Source organism: Sinohyriopsis cumingii, chromosome 17 (genome assembly GCF_028554795.1).
Source record: "Sinohyriopsis cumingii isolate HCF-2022 chromosome 17, ASM2855479v2, whole genome shotgun sequence".
Classification (NCBI taxonomy): Eukaryota; Metazoa; Mollusca; class Bivalvia; order Unionida; family Unionidae; genus Sinohyriopsis; species Sinohyriopsis cumingii.
In genome coordinates, this window is record NC_142977.1 from 40,898,833 (window position 1) to 40,920,175 (window position 21,343).

The following is a 21,343-nucleotide window of genomic DNA, read 5'->3' on the forward strand; positions in this document are numbered from 1 at the left end:
TGTTCCTGTTGTAAGACATGTTTTATGTTGTGTTCAGAAATTAGATATCAGACAGGAAAAAAAGATTTGTTTGGACTGTTCATTGAAAATAGAAAGTGCTCATTATTTGGACTATAATATTATCCTGGAACTTTGAATCTTTCCGAGCAGTTCTGGAGAACACCGTCTTCACAATGCCACCATTCTTGCCAGACCAGTACATTTGCGGTTATGAAATTTATACAGAACTATTAATTCATTTAGGATTTTCACAGAGCTTTATCTTGATTTGTCTGTATTCACTTCATAATACTGTAAGTTCCTCTCATATTTTCGTTTATAACTTTGATAATTAAATTCTTTCTTATGTTTTACAAAACTTGTTGGTTTTGCTTCTTTCTGTTAGGTTATGACCTTAGAGGTGTAACAGTATATATATATATATATATATATATATATATATATATATATACGTTTTGCGAGCATAATTTCAGTATTACGAATAGCACATAACGGAGAGAGAGAGAGAGAGAGAGAGAGAGAGAGAGAGAGAGAGAGAGGGAGCAGTCCATAAGAAAATAATAGACCATTGATTCTGATAAGCATGGCATTGGATTTACAAGAACACATTTAAAGGTAAGAACAAAATTTGTGCAAGAAATTCTTATCTTCCATTGCCTGTTAAATTTACCTTTCCAAATACCGTTTTCAATGTTTGAATTTCTTTCTTCAAGTTTTCGATTGCAGCATCAGTTATTTCCTTTGTAGATGTCTGATCATTGGGTTTGGTCTGGGAACACTGGAAGGCAAGATTAAATGAAAGAACTAAGCATAGGCTTCCATTCAGTAGAGGTAATATATACACATAAACGGTCATGTACAGTAAAGGCTTCCATTCAATAGAGATAATATATCCACTTAAACGTTTATGTACAGTATAGGCTTCCATTCAATAGATGTAATATATACACATAAACGTTTATGTACAGTATAGGCTTCCATTCAATAGAGGTGCAGGCTTCCATTCAATAGATGTAATATATACACATAAATGTTTATGTACAGTATAGGCTTCCATTCAATAGAGGTAATATATACACATAAACATTTATGTACAGTATAGGCTTCCATTCAATAGAGGTAATATATACGCATAAACGTTTATGTACAGTATAGGCTTCCATTCAATAGATGTAATATATACACATAAACGTTTATGTACAGTATAGCCTTCCATTCAATAGATGTAATATATACACATAAACGTTTATGTACAGTATAGGCTTCCATTCAATAGAGGTGCAGGCTTCCATTCAATAGATGTAATATATACACATAAATGTTTATGTACAGTATAGGCTTCCATTCAATAGAGGTAATATATACACATAAACATTTACGTACAGTATAGACTTCCATTCAATAGAGGTAATATATCGACATAAATGTTTACATACAGCAAAGGCTTCCATTCAATATCAGTCGTGATATCCACATGCAAATTATGCTCGATTCAATTAAGTCAGATCACCAATTTATTATGCATGGTAATCTTTTTTTATTCATATCATAAGAATTATAGTTTGAGTAATTTCCTTACCTTTTCAAAATCTTTTCGTAATTCATCTATCTCTTTTTTGAGAGCAATGATGATTGAATCATCTGGATAGACATGGTACATATCGTTGTCTGCATGAGTCTAAAGTAAACAAAAATAAAAGATGTTTCAGAAGACAAAAAACAATAATTTTTCCTAATATCATTCATGGACATTTTTCATTAATGATGTTCACATTTAAAGCAGCGAAATAGTTGTGGTATTTTTTTTATAGCTTTCATTATTTTATGGATTTGATCAATATTAATACTGTACAATATCAAATCACAAATATATTTAGGGAATTGTAAGCAGTCGGTCCTGTTCTTACTGGTTATGTAAAGAACGCAATAAAATGGAAATAAACATGGATCATCTTATTTGGAGTTATTGCTGTCCCTTTAATTAGTAATGTGAAATATATGTTATATTAAAATTGAAATAAATGATTTTGAGAGATTACTGAAACTGGAACCAATTTTATGTAATTCTCGCTTCACCTGGAATTTAACAATCACTGATTGCCATTATGGATTTGGGATTCAGAGTTCCAACTCCTGATTTTTTATATGCAAAGAGATTTATTAAATTTGTTGCACAAAACTATATTTTAAGAACATCTGGTTTAATTGACTGATGGATAACCATGAATATTTTGAGATTGCCACACTGTATACCTTGATGATATTCTTATCCTCGTACAAAGAATGTACTCATTCATAGATGAACATTACAAAATTAAATAAATTCCTAGCTTTCGCATGTGCAAAATTAGCGTATCACTTTAAATTTCATATGTACTACATGTACAGAAACACGATAGCATAACATGATGCTAATTTTAAATATTTATTCTTGTACATTTCAATAAATTTAGGTTTTTCCTCCTGAGTTACCAAACAAATTGAAGAAACACCTTTACACTCCATGAAATTATTGCCTCATATGATATCTGGCTGCATTAAAAATGACAAGCAGATTAAAAAAAAATATATTACCCATTTTGATTTAATATTATACATTCTTAACAAACATAAGAAATTACTCAAATCGCTTCAAATTTAATTTGCTGTACAAATGGATACAGAATTAACATAACGTTTTTATTATATGTTATTTTCATGAAAACTACATTTTTGACTGAATGTTAGTAATATTTATTTTAATATGATGATGTTGCAACACAAGATGGGTGACTGGAATCAAACATGCCAACACAAGTAGGCTGACTGGAATCAAACATGCCAACACAATCAGACTGACTGGAATCAAACATGCCAACACAATGAGACTGACTGGAATCAAACATGCCAACACAAGTAGGCTGACTGGAATCAAACATGCCAACACAGACAGACTGGAATCAAACATGCCAACACAATGAGACTGACTGGAATCAAACATGCCAACACAAGTAGGCTGACTGGAATCAAACATGTCAACACAATCAGACTGACTGGAATTAAACATGCAAACACAATGAGACTGACTGGAATCAAACATGCCAACACAAGAAGGCTGACTGAAATCAAACATGCCAACACAATGAGACTGACTGGAATCAAACATGCCAACACAAGTAGGCTGACTGGAATCAAACATGCCAACACAATCAGACTGACTGGAATCAAACATGCCAACACAATGAGACTGACTGGAATCAAACATGCCAGCACAAGTAGGCTGACTGGAATCAAACATGCCAACACAATCAGACTGACTGGAATCAAACATTCCAACACAATGAGACTGACTGGAATCAAACATGCCAACACAAGAAGGCTGACTGGAATCAAACATGCCAACACAAGAAGGCTGACTGAAATCAAACATGCCAACACAAGAAGGCTGACTGGAATCAAACATGCCAACACAAGAAGGCTGACTGAAATCAAACATGCCAACACAATGAGACTGACTGGAATCAAACATGCCAACACAAGTAGGCTGACTGGAATCAAACATGCCAACACAATGAGACTGACTGGAAGCAAACATGCCAACACAAGTAGGCTGACTGGAATCAAACATGCCAACACAATGAGACTGACTGGAATCAAACATGCCAACACAATGAGACTGACTGGAAGCAAACATGCCAACACAAGTAGGCTGACTGGAATCAAACATGTCAACACAATCAGACTGACTGGAATTAAACATGCCAACACAATGAGACTGACTGGAAGCAAACATGCCAACACAAGTAGGCTGACTGGAATCAAACATGTCAACACAATCAGACTGACTGGAATTAAACATGCCAACACAATGAGACTGACTGGAATCAAACATGCCAACACAAGAAGGCTGACTGGAATCAAACATGCCAACACAAGAAGGCTGACTGAAATCAAACATGCCAACACAAGTAGGCTGACTGGAATCAAACATGCCAACACAAGAAGGCTGACTGAAATCAAACATGCCAACACAATGAGACTGACTGGAATCAAACATGCCAACACAAGTAGGCTGACTGGAATCAAACATGCCAACACAAGAAGGCTGACTGGAATCAAACATGCCAACACAATGAGACTGACTGGAATCAAACATGCCAACACAATGAGACTGACTGGAATCAAACATGCCAACACAATCAGACTGACTTGAATCATATATGCCAACACAATCATACTGACTTTAATCAAACATGCCAACACAATGAGACTGACTTGAATCAAACATTCCAACACAAGAAGGCTGACTGAAATCAAACATGCCAATACAATCAGACTGACTTGAATCAAATATGCCAACACAATCAGACTGACTTTAATCAAACATGCCAACACAATGAGACTGACTGGAATCAAACATGCCAACACAAGAAGGCTGACTGAAATCAAACATGCCAACACAATGAGACTGACTGGAATCAAACATGCCAACACAATCAGACTGACTGGAATCAAACGTGCCAACACAAGAAGGCTGACTGAAATAAAAAAATGAATACAACCAGAAATAAGAAGAGCATGCATGAAAATCAATTAAAAAATAAATTATTCAGTTTCTATTCCTTTTAATGCAAATTGTTGTAGTTGACAGGAACACATTAAAATATGAACTTATTTGGCAACATTATTGGGAACAAGCCTGTACGTATCTCAATGCCAATAACTTATCATTTGTTAATTGAAGTCTGTGTATTCATGTAAGAAGATTTACTTCTAAAAAAACTCATAAAGTTAGGTAACTATTGGATTTTGTTATACTAGTATACCTCTTTCTATATATATATATATATATATATATATATATATATATATATATATATATATATATATATATATATGCGCATGTGTGTATGTTCATGCAACGTGATGGTCAATTATAGTGAAAAAATTAAAAAATTACTGAAGTTGTAAAGATGCCAGAAAACATTGACATGCAGACCAGTAATTATTAATGCTAAAATTCATGTTGTGTAAACTATTATACTGCTCTATTAGACAGGAATTCAGTCAGTGCTACTCACGTTATATGCTTTTGCCACATCCCTAGCACGTTTTTTAGGACTAAGTGCATCAGATGCTGATAGAGGGACCCGATAAACCAAACCTTTCATGTCCATATCTTTCAGGCTTTCATTAGAAACATGAGAAGGAAAATGTTGAGCGTTTTGTTCAGTACAACTTCTACTGACAAGTTCACTAGGCAGCATTCCTACGTCTTTCTTTAAGTGTGGATCACAAGGTTGCTGTTGTTTGTCTCGTCTGTAAGTAACATTAGAAACATCAGGATCGATACTGTCCGGACTACTTGGGATGCTTTCTTCCTGTATCACGTCTAATGGACCATATATTCGAGGGAATATAGATAAATTGTTTTGGGCATGAACTGTATTCATGTTAGTATCGTAACTCCTTATATTTCTAGTCTGTTCAACACTTGCATGCGTGTTAGTTACATCACTCCATACATGCCTAGTGTCTTGATCATGCATTAGATGTTGGCTTACCATAGTATCCAGTGAACGATGACGATGAGTTCCATTAAAATTCTTTCTTGGTATTTTGGATAATCTCCCAGGCTCATCTCCACCATTAAGTATTTCTTCCAATTCGCTTTCTGAGGGAAATTTTTTCTGTGTTTCCTGAAGGTCCTGATATCCATAGTTGTCATAACCATAGTCTCCCGGAGAATCACGCGCATGGCAATCTTCATGTGCATCAACATCTTCATCAGCTTGGGAGATTTCTTGATCTGAGCTTTCATCTTTACCTATATGTTGATGTGAGTAGTCTTTATGTAAAATGTTTTCAGGAGTAAAAGGTTTGTCCTTGAAAGCAGTCGTTAGCCTCTCGCTAATGTTATCAATCATATCACTTGGCGGTTTGAATAAATCTCTGTTACCTACATCTTCACCTGATTCAAGAATATAATCATCATCAACCTCTCTCCTATGGACCTCATCAGCATCTGATTTGTTTCTTTGTCTATTGTTCCCGTCACCTTTATTGGAAGAGTCCAGAAGAGTTGGCGCAGAATCACTAGTCTCAAACCTTTCTGTACGTTCATTTAATATCTGGCTGCATTTAAGGCTATCACTTTCGTGGTTTGTTCTTGTTGTTGACTCTTGACTGTCGTCTCGGCCATCTTTACATGGTGATGGAGGACCTTGAATGTGTTCTCTTTCTGTTTCCATTTCATTCCTGAGCCTGGTGATTTCATTTTCATACTCAAGAAGCTTGGTGTTTAGCTGTTGCACTGTCTGCTCATATGTTTTATGTTCGCTAGACATTTCTTGAATTCTGGAAAGGAGAAAGGAGAACACATTACAAACAAAATAAACTATTTGTTTGGATGAAAGAATTTAGGGTCGCACACACAGACACAGAAAACAGACATTGATCTATCCAAATAACAACGAAAAAATTCACAAATGGCTCTCTATGCAGAAATCGGTATTTACAACAAAGATTGATTAAACATGCCTGCAGAAATGATTATGTTCCTAATTTATACATGACATGGCGTTTGGCCAGGAGGTATACTCTAGTGTTGATTTTACTGCTTTAATGAATGTGAATATATATATATATATATATATATATATATATATATATATATATATATATATATATATATATATATATATATATATCGTACAGCATACATTTTGAAACAAACATTGTCCTTATATAAAATATAAAGTGTTTCTTCTAAATTGTACTCAAAATTTCAGCTTCAATGAAGTACACACCTCTTGGCAAAATCAAAGAGCAGAACAACAACAACAACAATAAAGTGTGGACTAAGAAAAACTCGGATTGAGTTTGGAAAATCTACATTATTTGTATAGTCACATCATATCTACCTAAAGTAGCCCCCTCTGCCAATATTTAACCTTTACAGAAGAACTTAATAACAAATTTAAATTGTACATCATGTCCATATATATATTTAATCTTCGTATTGATATGATAAACTATGTTAAAAAGAATTACTATTCTGAATATGAAGTAGCAATTTATGTTCGGTATCTACATTTTAGATTATATTCATGATGAAATTATCGCTTTCCTTAAAGAAGCATTGCTTTTTTTCTTGACAATTTTATGCAATCAATGCTGAAAAAGATTTTCCTATTCTTTGATGTTAATTTAATCGGAATGTAAGCCAAATGCATAAATATTAACTAGGGTATAAAACAGGGGAATTAAACTTTTGTCCTTTCTTAAAATTTATTTGCTTTTGCCTCATTTACAGAAGCAGCGGACAAACACGAAAAGATAAACCAGAATGACCCGTCCGTTCACCTATGTAGTGAAATATTCATAAGAGGTCTGATCAGATTGAGAAATAGGTAGTAGAGTGCTTGCATCATGCGTGCACATTATGGTGCAATTGTCCGTCTCAGATTCATGCAAGCAACGACACTTTTCTGATTATTTGACCAAGAGTTAATAACTTTACAGTGAAAATCCAAACGGGCAGGCGTATTAGGTCTTCGTATATGCCTAATTGAGAACATGCACGTGCTTCACCTGACACGCGCAAAACGTGCGAATAAACTCGTCGATATAAATCCTGATTATTAAGCAAATGTGCATTTCAACCCAGTTAATAACAAACATGTCATCATTGCTCTACTCTTGATTGTCATTATCATTGCAGGTATTTAGGTTAGTGTGTTGACAAAAACACATTATCATGCGAACAGGTAATCACTTACGTGTCACCCATTCATTTCTACGTACAGCTCCAATTTTCTATTGTAGACCATTTTAGGGGTGAATTTGACGGATCCAATGCATCCTGTACTTTCCGAATTTTTTGTCCTGTTCGTGTTTCAACAGTTTGCTCTCAAACTGTGCACACTATCAGATCTACACTTCCTTCAGCAGCCATGTCGGCCCTTAGCGGCAATCGTTGCTACGAGGACTCAGAATTGTGTCCTCAGAAGAGGGCACGGAGCAAACAAATATTCTTCATGACCGACATGCAGTTTTAAAAGAATTTTCGCCATCCTTTTCCTCAAAAACATCAACTTGTTTTTAATACCATTCAAGCGACACTTTTATTATTAATAAACAAATGCAAGAATTTCTGCAGTACAAATATTTTGCAGCTATTGCTTTTTTTTTAATGAATTCATCAATTGACAACTTCCTCCCAAATAATTATTTCGTTTCCTGTCTACCATGGAAGAAAGTCTGATGGGCTCTTAACTATTTAATTTGATTCCCTATGAGAAACAACAATTTTACGCAATATCACCTTTCGTCGAAGAATTTTTGTAGATTGGTGACTTCCTCCCTATATTGTGCGATCTGTGCTTCTCTGGCAACCTCAGTAGATTCTCTCACATTGGCCTCTCTGATGTTATCGTCGCTCTGTGAAAATAATGATCATTAAGTAGTACAACATAACCACATTTAGAAATGTACATCATGGAAAATGACTAATAAAACTACAATAGGTAAACTTTTCAATATTGTATTTGTAAAGTAAAAATAAAAGCCTAGTGTTAAGATAAAATCTGAAAATGTTATAAGCAATAACACGGTCCAGCGTAATTGACTGTAAAAATAAAGAGTATAAAAAAAAGAGAGTCAAAATAAAGAGAAGTCCGTAACAAAAAGGTAAGCGCTATCATTGAGTAAACGAAAAAGAGTACTTACCAGCTCTCACTTTCAAGTAAGCAGTGTTTTCTAAAATAGTATTGCCATTCTAAACCTGTACTCATATCATCCAGGCACGGGATTATTTGGATACGATAGAAGAAAGATTTATTATATACCAATCAAATTTCTGCCCATGAATGAGACATAATTTTACCATCAAACGATACTGTCGTTTTATGATCTCTTATTACCATATTCTCAAAACGAGGCTATGACTATTATTTCCTCGATGTGTCGGGGTTACAACTGGATAAGAGTGAATAACTTTGCCGTAACCTCACATGACATGCAAAAGGAAATGAGTAACATTCTCCGTAGCAAATCTTTATAATCAAGTTCCAAACATCTGTCCAATCCCGTAGTAAATAAGTTTAAAAATAATGCTGTCATTGCCGCGACAAGTCCCTATTTGAAGCCTCTTACAATGTCTCGCCTGAAAAAGTTCCAACGCTATCAGCTTGGCTTCGGATAAAAACTTTCAAGGTTATTCACCTAGTGCAATCTTCCGTAATGCAAGATTTGGCAACTGCACAGTAGCTGTAAATCGCATATATGCACCTGCTGGCCCCTTACATAGAAGAGCTCGTGTTATTAACATTTTCAAACAAAATACCATTATCGTAGTAATTCGATCTTGATTGCTAAATCACATCTTGTAGTCAGTACAAATAATCCGTATCATGCATAGACGCTTTGCGTCTTGTAATAATCCATATTTTCTAGAGCTAAGAACTCGACGTGATGGCATTACTGTGATAATAATATATAGGTATTTTATAGTCCTATCTTTCCGGATATACTATTCTTTCTATGGCTAGTTAGTATGAAATCTTTTAAAGCATGATGTTATTGAAAATGTGTGTATTTTTCAGCACCATAAAACAAATTAGCCACATAAAAAGTTGATGTTCGATATCGTCGATGACTCGAAACAGTGTCAATGTTTGTATAAATATTTGTTCTTTTATGACTTGTGTTGCACAATAACAGTGCTCTCCCTTGTACACTTCGGCCTTGCACATATTTACCAAAGTCTGTATAGTGACCCCTGATAAGAGATGGTGTAAAATCATTTCTTTGCTGTGAAAAGGTAAGATCATCTTTCATTCTTTAAATTGCACTCGTAGCTGCAATAATTGTGTGAAGGTTGCATTCCAGCCTGTTGTTTTCACATGTTCAATACATTTTATTCCGACGCAACCTAGCGGCACCAATACACACACACACACACACACACACACACACAGCTACAGACCTTAGAACGACGCTGTCGCTGACAAAGGTGCGCGCATCATGTGATTTACAAGTACACTGGCAGCTTGTCGGACATGCAGGCTTCATGTATGTCACCTATCCGGGCTGCCACTGTACATATATAAAAAGTTAAATCATCCTAACTTGAACATTTTTTTCATTACATTTTAAGTATTCACAAACTACAGCACTTAGCGGGTACCTCTCAACATAAAATACTTTAATTTTATATGATGTGATATGCTGACGAGAAGGATATGGTTATCTCTCTGTGTTGGCATCCCTTGATGAGCAGGACATGTTATCGCTGTTTTGGCGTCACTCACGCTCGTTGATCACAAGACCATGAGTTGCTATCATCTTGTTTCCTAACATATATGTTTTACTCATTTATGTACCTAATCTTCCTTCTGACTGGACATCGTTATACAATCAGCAGTTTGGTGCCTTAATTGAAAATCTCTAGAAGTAATAAATATGAGAAATATTCACAGCAATTATAGTATTCGCACACCCTCCCGTTTGTTTGTACCTCCCAACCAATTTTAAAAGCGAAAAACATCAAGGATATAAAAATGCACAAAACTTAATAATTTCATTTATTGATTTCTAATTTCTAACCTGGTATAGCGAAGAGGTTCATGACACTGTCGAATTATTGGCTTTTCAACGCAAAAGGAAAATCCCGACGTAAACAGGCGAACAGACTTCTTGCAGTCAATTAATAGTTTCCACAATAGTCTATTTCATTAAAAAAATGTGTCGTATGCGTCCAGTGTTTGCAATATTTAGTTATAATATTTCTAATATAAATTGAACAAATAAATAGGAAGAACTAAGGCATATATCTGTTAAAAGAGATGTAAATCCAAAATTTATGGAATTATTGAGATTTTCAAAGACGGTAAACTACAGCAAATCTGTTGTTTGAAAATGTATATTGTCCCAAGCAAATATGGCGACTGTGTTGCTAAAGAAACTACCGTTTGATTCGAAACGCTAGGTTGCTGGCAGTGTTTGGAACCCCTTGCGACAGTCATGTTAGAAATTACAAATCAATAAATGAAACGACTAAGCTTTGTGCATTTTTCATATCATTGATGCTTTCTAGAAGTTTCTAAAATCGGTAGGGGTGTACCAACAAACGGGATGGTGTGGGAATATTACAGTTTTCCAAGGAATCGTGCTAGATATCTACCTTTTAAGATATGACCGTTAGCACTGAATGAAGACATTCATTAATATTCCTCGTGTATTATTAACAAACTAGCGATATAAAGCTTGCAAGGAGCGTGCAGCTCAGATCCCAGACCTGTAAAATGATCTGTCATGTATCAGCTATGTATACACACTGCTCCTGATTAGCTGGGAAAGAAAAGAAAATTCATCGAGCGGTTCACTTACACTCACCTGTTAAGCCTGCAACAAGCGAAAACCTACCTATCTGGTGCTCAAAGATTATTTTTTTACATAGTAACAAAACAACTGAATAAAGAGCAAAGCCAGATTATGGCGTGTGTGTGTGTTGGGGTGGGGTGGGGTGAGGTGGGGGTGGGGGGTGGAGGGCAGATAAGATAGGGAAGCCTTTACAGATCTACATAAATATAAATATCCTGAAAGCAGTACGTAAACTGTGCTTTATTGGTACAATGATTACAGCCATAGTATGTTAATTATCAGACGCTTGAGACCTATATAAGCTTTATTTAACACGTAGTGCTATCTTCATCAGCCAGTGAAGGTTGGGAAGGGGAGAGTGAAGCATGTACCCGCCTCCCGCATAGTAGAACTACATTTAATATAAATTTGAAAATAAATATCCCTTGAACCCGCCTCCCGCCAAGTAGATGATACTGGTAAAAAGCGTTAAAAACTACATTTAATATAAATATGAAAATAAACATCCCCTGAACAAGCAAAAAAAAAAAATAAAAATAAAAAAAAAAAAATTCACGTGGTGTGTATTCATGCACAAGTGCAAATTTACACACGTATGCAATAGTAAATTTGCAATGCGTTCACATGGGTTTTACATGAATCCACATATATAATTGTTAGGAACAAAGATGATTTTACAGGTGAAAGTTAAAGTTACCAGAAAGACTTACAATATACAACATGAACAGTATCCAATAAAACAATATTGATGATAATGAAGGGCAGAATAATTCTTTAATTTTTATTATTATTATTATTATTAGTAATAGTAGTAGTAGTATCATTGCAGTCATCTTCATGATGATCATCTATCAGTTGCTGCATAAATTAAATAAAGTGTTTAATTTAAATTCAGATTTATCTTTGGTGAATGTATATGGTTAAAAACTACTTTTGTGATGAAAACAATTTTCTTGTTTTAGCCACACTGACCGTATAATTTGAGATTTCGACCAAAGTTTGGTAAGCTTACCTCAAGTGAAAGTCATCAATAAAAATCGGTTATAGGATTAAAGTTATTACCCTGGAACCCTTTTTATTCTTTCAGTTATTGTGATCTTGACTTATAACCTTCAGACAACGAAATAAAATGTGTTTTAGTTCAGGTCTGCAATGTAGAACTAATGTGCCGAAACAATTTTGTCAGCTTTCAGCCACAGTTACCATGACCGTTGACATTTCGACTTCATTAATGAGATTGTTCCACGTTATCCAAATGCAAGCTATTTTACTAAGTTTGGTAACTGTAGATGACGGAGAACTTGAGTTTTTGTGCGAAAACAAAATAGGGATTAAACAAACAGACGCATGGACGGACATCATAATAGCAAACATTCCCCATTGTGCGGGGGTATAAAATATCTGCACTGTGTACTACCACTTTGTAGCACTATTACAACACTTTGCAACACTTTTACACGCACAGACATACATGCATACGTACACACACACACACACACACACACACACACACACACACACATATATATATATATATATATATATATATATATATATATATATATATATATATATATATATATATATATATATATACACATGCATCTGGTGCAACGTTCCTAAGTGCTTCACTGTCACATTAAGCAACTATTAACCGCTCAATAACTAGCCAGAAATTCAAAGGATTATTAATTGTTAAACGTGTTCCACTTCGTCAAGCACACATGTGCTTGCATCACACGTTATTTGCAATCTGTGTAGCCAATTGTAATATTATTTGATGTGAAATAATTAATTATCGGCCAATCGTTCAACCAAACTTGCTTCATCGAAGGCGTTTAATTCTACCAGACTGTACACTTTGACATTACCCTTCGCTACCATATACCTCTATAATGTTCCAGGTCACAGTAACACAACACAATTAACGCATCATGTCATGCCTACAGAATGTTCAACAAAAACAAAAATGGCTGATACGTTTTTTTTCAACAACAGGCTCAGTATTTTGTATGTCTTATTTGTAGCAAGAAACAGATAGATATGTTTCAGTTGTACAATATAAAAAGTAATGTCTGCATGTCAGATTTTGCTCCAGAATCTCCTCTTCATACAAATTATTGACTGCAGTATTCAAGTAAAAGTCTTATGACGGTTGTCATGCAACCGTTTGTTGGCAACTACGTCTTTCTTTTGGAAGCATGGAATCTTGGATGGTACGATTATAGTAAAATTATATTATTTCATTTTTATCAATAATCCAACTGCATCATTTTAATATTTGCATCAAACAATTCTGCAAAGGTTAGGTTAACCATTTTCTTGCATTTTAGGGCAAAAAGTTTATATTTTATTATGACCTCTAAGAACCCAGAAAAAAAGCCTGAAGCGGAAGTTTGCGTCAATTCAAATTTCACGACTGGATCCCAAAATCAAGCCTTTACTTGGTAAATTTTAAGTCAAACTAAAATGTCATCCAGATTGATTGATTCAACATTCCAGATATAAGCTCGGTTGGTGACACTCAAGTCTGATGCCGTGATGCTAAGTACAAAATTTTTACAATAAACAAGTTACATGAACGCATTTACCTGTTCGCGCTCTTTTCTGCATGCCTCAAGTTCTTTTTGTATAATAGTTTCTTGTTGCCTCTCAATAACGGTCTTCTGCACTTCAATCTGTCGGAGTAATTCCTGTAAGAATGTGGATTCGTTAATCATGCAGCTTACAGCGTACAGTAATTAACATGGGACAGCAAATTAGGAAGGTACCAAATACAAAATGGAATACACTGCAATGATGATAGCATTAAAAGACCGGGTAAACAAGTCCTAAACTCCGAACGTAATCACGAAGAGTTGAACTATGGAGTAGTTGACATCCAACGATAGTACAAGTTAGAATGGTTGCCATGGAACAAGTATTTATACGTGTTTCAAAACACGTACATTTTATTATTTCCAATTATGAAAAACTTGAAATGCGCGTATTTAGTTATTGATCACACTACAAATATATGGCTACTTTCTTAGTTAAGATACGTAAACACATGCCACTGTTCCGGGCCGGTATCCCTCCCTATGAAGTTGATGTTCCCTTTCAGCGACTATATTTTTTTTCTCGATATAGATATAAACAAAATTTCATGAAGATGTAATCACCTCTTTTCAGTGCATAATAAGCTTATGAATAGGTCCTCTAGAATACCAAGCAGTAGTGTACGTGAAATGATTTGTAATCTGCATAGTATAAAAACACATATAGATGGCATGTCATATGACGAGATCCCATAGAACACCGTAGAAATTATGCACAGGTTACAGTTAAGATCTTGACAACGTGAAAGGAAAATTATCATCGTTCTACGCTGTTTTTGTTTTTTTTAAAGATATAATCAGTATCCATTCGTGCACAAATTAATATTGGAAAGCATACATGTTGATTTCCATGACAGGTTAAGCACGAGTAACTGTGGCTCTCGTCTCCACTTACGACATGGATAGGATTTGCTTGTTGGTTTATTAGGGAGGGTCAGGTGCAGTGAATGAAGAGGACACCGGCCTAAAATGCTACTTTCCTGCCTTATGGTTCATTTTGGAAATCATTACGCTCGAATGTAAACATGTTAAAGACGTGAATATATTGCTTTTCTTGTTTCTGTTTTGCACTCGTTGTAAGAACGTGTATATTTTTAGCCCTTTAACTCTGCTGAACGCTAGAAATGAAATTCGTGTCGCGTGTGTGATACGAGTAAATACGGCTTTATTAAACTACAGACCCATATCTAGCGTTTGAGCTTAGGCAGTTGAGTAGATATTCTGTCGCGGTCTAGTGAGACTCTCGCGTTAGGCAATCAAAATTATTATTCTTCCCTCGGGAGACATCTGTCGACATACATGCAAAAAAAAAAAAAAAAAAAAAAAACGTGTTACGAGACAACGATTTGCAAATTACAGTAATAATTCCTGAGTTTAGTTCATCACTAAATTTAGTATTATATAGATATATGTGATTAGTAATGGCGTATATTAATTTGCGTGAGCAATGGCTTGAATATATATGTTCGTGCTAATATAAATTATGGGTGTGCTCGTGCGTATGCTATGCATGTGTATGTGTGTCAAGTTTGTATATAGAAAATGTCAAAGTAGTCTAACAGAGCTTGGGTCGTTATAGCAGAGAACATACAGATGTATAGACAAATAGGAGTGTTAGGCCAATACAAATCTTGAACTCCCATGTGGACTCTTTCGACCATTAATTATTTTGAGACGGTACTGATCTTACAGGTTTTATATGCTTCCAATATGTATGTATGTATGTATGTATGTATGTATGTATGCATGTATGTATGCTATTATTCTCAGGCGGTACCTTTCTTACCGAGGTCGTGGGTTCGAACCGCGGCCGAGTCATACCAAAACTAAAAAATGGTACTAACAGCTGCCCCGCTAGGCGCTCAGCATTACGAGTTTAGTGTTAGGACTGGTCGGCCTGGTGTCAGGATAATGCGACTGGGCGGGACATGATGCTACATATCTGTGTCATGATGTCTCAGTGCGTGACATCACTATAAACTGCCACAGTGCAGACATCATAGCGATATGACTGCAAAAATGTCAAAGCTACGTTAAAAATCCAAATCACTGCCCCCCCTTCTTACATGTGCTTAATTTATTACATGCGCATGCGTTGTATGTGTTTGTGTGTTAAGGCGTGTAAGTTTTAATATTGTTCGTCAAGTACATAACTTTCATTTAGTCATTCATTTATTCGTTATTCCACCCACAATAAAAATTACAGATTCATATATGTCAAACAATACAAAAGAAAGACAACTCACATGCAAATAATGTCCAAATGTAAGCTTAAATGATTGTACATTAAAAGGGAATAAATAATCTTATCTAGAAAATGATGTAGCAAATATGAATAATATAGCTGGAAATGCAAGGATGAACCACAATTATTCGTTTATAAACGTTTATATACATATGAGTATTCAGCATTCATTTTACCCGGCAATTAGGGCCCATAATTCCAAGTGCTTAGCGTTAGTTTAAACTTTTTATAAAAAAATTATTTCATAAATTTATAGTTGGAGATTACAAGAGGTACAGTAAAGTACGTAAAGGATTAAAACGAAACTCAATGACTTATAATGTTCTTCTCCTTTTACGGTACAAACATTGTCAATATATATGAATATATGGTGGATGATTTTAAGTTTTAATTAACAAAAACTAAAATATCAAATAGTCGAAGTGTAGAGTCTCTTGCTTCACCACTAACATTTAGCCAAGGTATATAAAGCAGAAGGATGAACAGGGAGGGTATTGGTGAAAGTTGAGAGAAGAGGAAAAAAAAGAAGTTAATAGGAGAAACTGTCAATTAAAATATATCAAACATTGTGTAGAAAGTTTAGAAAATGAGGAATACAGAAAAGGGAAGGCCAAAAACAAATACGCAAATAACCAAAATGAAACAAAAAATGTGATATTAAAAATGATAAGTGCTTACTTCTAGAGTGAGTCGTTGCGGAGACGACGGTGAATCATTTAATAAAAGAAGACAAAAATCATGTTTGCAGCTGTTTATGACCCGTGGAAGTGAATGCGTTAAGTATCTGGTGCGCTATAGTAAATCTCGTTGATTTTCCTATAAATTTATGAACAGCATCGCAAATGCTGATGTTTACTTCATACGGAAGCGTTGTAGTACCATACAAGAAGGTATTTAAAGTTATATTACCAAATCTTATGGGGGACTGAAACAGTTCCATGCTTTAATAAACGAAAGAAAACAAGGAATCGTTGTTGTTGTTGTTGTAGGGTTTAACGCCATTTTTCAGCACACGATAGGCTATAAATGGCGGCCAGTATTAATGGTGGAGGAAGAACCCGGGAAAACCCCGGAAAGAACCACCGACCCACGAGAAGCTACTGGCAAGCTTTCTCACATACCCACATTGGCTGAATCCGAGACTCGAACCCACGCAGACAGAGGTGAGATGGCAGTGATCCGTAACGGAGAGCGCTTTAGACCACTCGGCCACTCGGGGCCCCGAAGCGTCGCCTGCTTTCTAGAGATCTACATATAGAATGGGGTTGTCTGAGTATGTTCTTTATAAATAAATTTGTATTAAGTGAACTGCAGTTTGGTCTAAGTCGGGGATGAAGAATTAGAATTTTGTTTCTATCCCAATAAAAGTGTCTGGGAAAATAAGTGTCTCGAGTATTTAATGTGCTTTTGAATTTATTAATGGAGTCTGTTTGACGAGTCTCCATAGATAATGTATTCCATTCTATAACAGCGAACGAATGAAACGAGTTGTAATAAAGACTTGTTCTAGCCTGTACTAACTGGAAATTGTTTACATTACGTAAGGCATAGTAAGTAATATCACAAGTAGCAGATGGAATTAGGGATGAGGACAGTTGCCTTTGTATATAAGAGTGTAAGTTTTTGTTTTTGTTGTCTGGATCTTTTCCATCCTATTTTTTAGTGTAGCGCTTCAATAAATCCTAATTTGCAGTCACAATTCTGGCTGCTTCATTATGCATTTTTTTTAGAGTTCTCTTTTATCTAGTAAAGTGCACTTGTCCCAAACCACATCACCATATTCGAGAATAGGTCGTATAAAAGACGTAAACAATTTCTAAGGATTTCCTGTTAAGTTGGAACCTGAGTTTAAACATCACATTAAATCCTGACCATTGTTTTACCATTTATGTAGTCTGTTTGCGCTATGAGGAGAGAAATACTTCAAGATGTCTTTGCACGTCAACTTACTTAATTCTTTGGTTGAGCAAATATAGTAGTGGTTGGAAGAGTTTATCAATTTCTCTAGAAATTGTCAGGGATTCAGTTTTAGAAAGGTTGACAGATACAAGCTGGTTTTTGCTGACTGGGTACTTTTTTTCAAGATTGATTCGAAGTTATGAGCGGTTACGACGGGATTATCTGATGTTAGAAAGAGGCTTGTCTCATCTGCAAATAAACCTACAGTGGAATGTATATCAAATAAAATGTTATTTATGTATATCAAAAATAGAAACGAACCTCAAACGGATCATTGGGGCACACCTGTAATACACACCTACTCTGAAAACAACCCTGGAAGTATCACCCGTTGTCGTCTGCGCTTGAGATAGATAGATAACAAATTTATAATGGCTTCCTGTGATTCTAGTAGCTCTCAATTTGTGAACAAGTCCTTTGTGTCACACTCGGTCAAAATCGTTACTTAACTCACCATTTTATGTCGCAAAACACAACTCCAATTTCCTAACCGGAATCAATTGCTTTGCAGAACGTATCAAAAAGGTATGCTAATTGATTAACCGTAAAATTACCCGGAATTAAACCAGAATGGTAAAAGAATGTTGTTTTCACGCAAGATTTTAAATATGTTTTTATAAGCAGTCTTTCAACAATTTGTCAACAGTATTGAGAAGCGATACTGGGCTGTAATTTGATACGATGAAAGTGTCGCACTTAAAAAAAGGGCAAACGTTTGCTTCTTTTCAAATGTTTAGAAAGGTTGATTCTCTTCGAGACTGGTTAAAAAGTGAACAAAGTGGATTTAAGAGTTAACAACATAGCTCACGCAAAATATAGTTATGTAGACCATCGGGACCAGAAGCCTTACGAAGAGGAAGGTCTTTGAGAAAATTTTGTTTAGGATTATTGCGGATTTAATTCACAATACTGTAAGTGTTTCTTGAATCTTCATATTGTATTGCAGAGAAATAAATAAGTTGTTGATGTAACTTAAATTGTTGGTTTCACATCGTTCCTAGAGTTGTATCACATTATAATGCATAATGGAGATGTGGTGTGAAAAGTCAAGTATATTGCGAGAAGAAACTGATGCGCTAGATGTGTTACATGAGGGACTACTTAAGGAGGCTGTATAATCTGGTCCCAGATTAGCACGAATGTCACAGGCTATTATGACAAAGTTCAGCAACTACGTTGTCATATTAGAGCAGTGCTGTCCAACCTTTTTGGCCCACCACTGCAAAATGTTTTTCTTGAAGCAGAGGGCCGCAGCAGAAAACTGAAAAGCAACGACTAAATAGCTGCTTGAGCTCTGGCGGGCCATTTAAAATCAGCCCGCGGGCCGCGGGTTGGACATCACTGTATTAGGGTATATAAAAACAAGCATAAGAAAGAACGTGAAACTGATATTGCTACAGTAAGATCTATTTGCTAGAGCACGTGCTGAGTTACCTATCAAGTTGATCCAATATGAAATAGGCAAGGTTTGCACACTTCAAACAAAATAGAATCATGAACCTAATCAAAGCAGTAGTGTCAATCTGAGATCACGACGAAAGAACCTCATGATGGCAGCATGGATGCTTCCAGGAGATTTTAGGTAATTGCAATAGGTTGATGAAGAAACAAGCGAGTGACCACCATGAAGATGAAACTGCCTAGCGTTGGATTCGCTCATCATCATTATCACCTAACATAGACACGAAAATGTCATCTGTGATAAAAAAAAAATTAGGCGAAGAGTATTGCCATTGGGATATTGAAAAAATATATTTTCCATATCAGAACGTAATTTACGTAGCTATTGTTCAATATGTTAAGTTCTTTCTTCATTAATTGTTCACACCTTCCCAAATGTTCGTCTTGATATTGGTTGTTTATGCTAGTCGTTATACGGCAGTTATTTGTTTTTGTTACATCGAAGATTCCACCATTACTATGAGCATGTTTTGATAGTCTCCCTTCTTTTCAGTTTGATATGTTCCCTGGGTTCAACCCATTCCTAAATATCTTCTTGATAGGTGACACAGCTTGCATATGGCGCAAACATACATCAAATTAGTGCCTTCGTAGCGTACTGTGTAATATGGTCATGTGCTAGGTCCTTTGGCCTATTCGCTAAATGGCAAAACGTGGACAAGAACTATATTTCCTGTCAATTGTCAAAACTATTAAAATCTTCCATTTCTCGAATGGAATGAACCATTGCCCAGTTATTTTAATTTGATGGTATGATTATAGATATGAGGCATTTTGTGCTCCATTTTCGAACGTTAAATGTTTTGTCATCGCCGCCTGTTACAGATCCCCTATTTGATTTCCCATCCAACGCAAAAGCTTTATGCCGTAAAATGTATCAACCGTGAAGGTGGCCATAATATATGATGTGTGCTTGCTTGTAATAAAAATTCGAATAAAGAAGCTGAGTAATGATCAATCCATTTATAGGTTAATAACGTGAAACAACCCACCTGTTTGTGTACTTCTATGTCATGTCGGAGCACTAGGTTACCGTTTCTCTCTGATTCCACCGTGTCTCGAAGTATTGCTATTTCTGATCTGAGCTCGGCAAGCTTCTCCATAATCTCTATGAGATTTATGTCGTGTTTCCGGTTCCGGCGGTCATTGACGTCAGCTTTCTCAGTGATACTGTAACAATATTAATTCACTATCAGCACTAGAGACAATGCAGATCAATATTTTTTCAAATATGACGTTTTGAAGGAATGTCACGTGCACATAGATCCGTCGTCGATAATAGTTACAAGATTCGAGTTTGTGTATCAATTATGAGTGATACATCGAGTTACAGACGGATAATTACAATATTTCTGACATTTTGAAAACACATGAAGCAGCATCATGACTCAACTCTTCCCACGCCCGCTCCCTCTGTTCCCACCCACGACCTTCTCTTCCCATCCCACCTTATGTCTTCCGCCACACCTCTCTCTCTCTTTCCCGAACAGTGACAACTGGAACAGTATCTGAGTGTCGGAACGAAATAAGGGATGAAGTAGAGATGAGACCTTTCAAATATGCTGGCGTGTTTGGCAACAACAATCAATAAATTGTCAGCAGAATGAAAAGTCGTTTCCTAAAAAAAAATAAAAACTAAGAGGATATAGCTTAATTTAAACAACTTTGAATGGCGGTATTTGTATGTATATCTTGAAAATAATAAAACAGCTGCAGT

At 35.6% G+C, this 21,343-nt stretch overlaps 1 protein-coding gene across 6 annotated transcripts in view; it reads right to left on the bottom strand.

Annotated features, from left to right (window-relative positions):
- The window catches only part of LOC149778480 (uncharacterized), a 119,961-nt gene that overhangs the window by 53,615 nt on the left and 45,003 nt on the right, over nucleotides 1-21,343 (bottom strand). For 5 of the 6 annotated variants that reach the window (XM_089939348.1, XM_089939350.1, XM_089939349.1 and 2 more), the window contains exons 2-7: nucleotides 20,619-20,796; nucleotides 13,956-14,057; nucleotides 8,306-8,421; nucleotides 5,061-6,336; nucleotides 1,580-1,678; nucleotides 671-778 (exon numbers count right to left, since the gene is read on the bottom strand). In XM_089939348.1, coding sequence (XP_089795474.1) covers nucleotides 671-778; nucleotides 1,580-1,678; nucleotides 5,061-6,336; nucleotides 8,306-8,421; nucleotides 13,956-14,057; nucleotides 20,619-20,796 — 1,879 coding nt within the window. The remainder of the gene's footprint in view (nucleotides 1-670; nucleotides 779-1,579; nucleotides 1,679-5,060; nucleotides 6,337-8,305; nucleotides 8,422-13,955; nucleotides 14,058-20,618; nucleotides 20,797-21,343) is intronic. The other variant, XM_089939352.1, reaches the window with a different exon arrangement.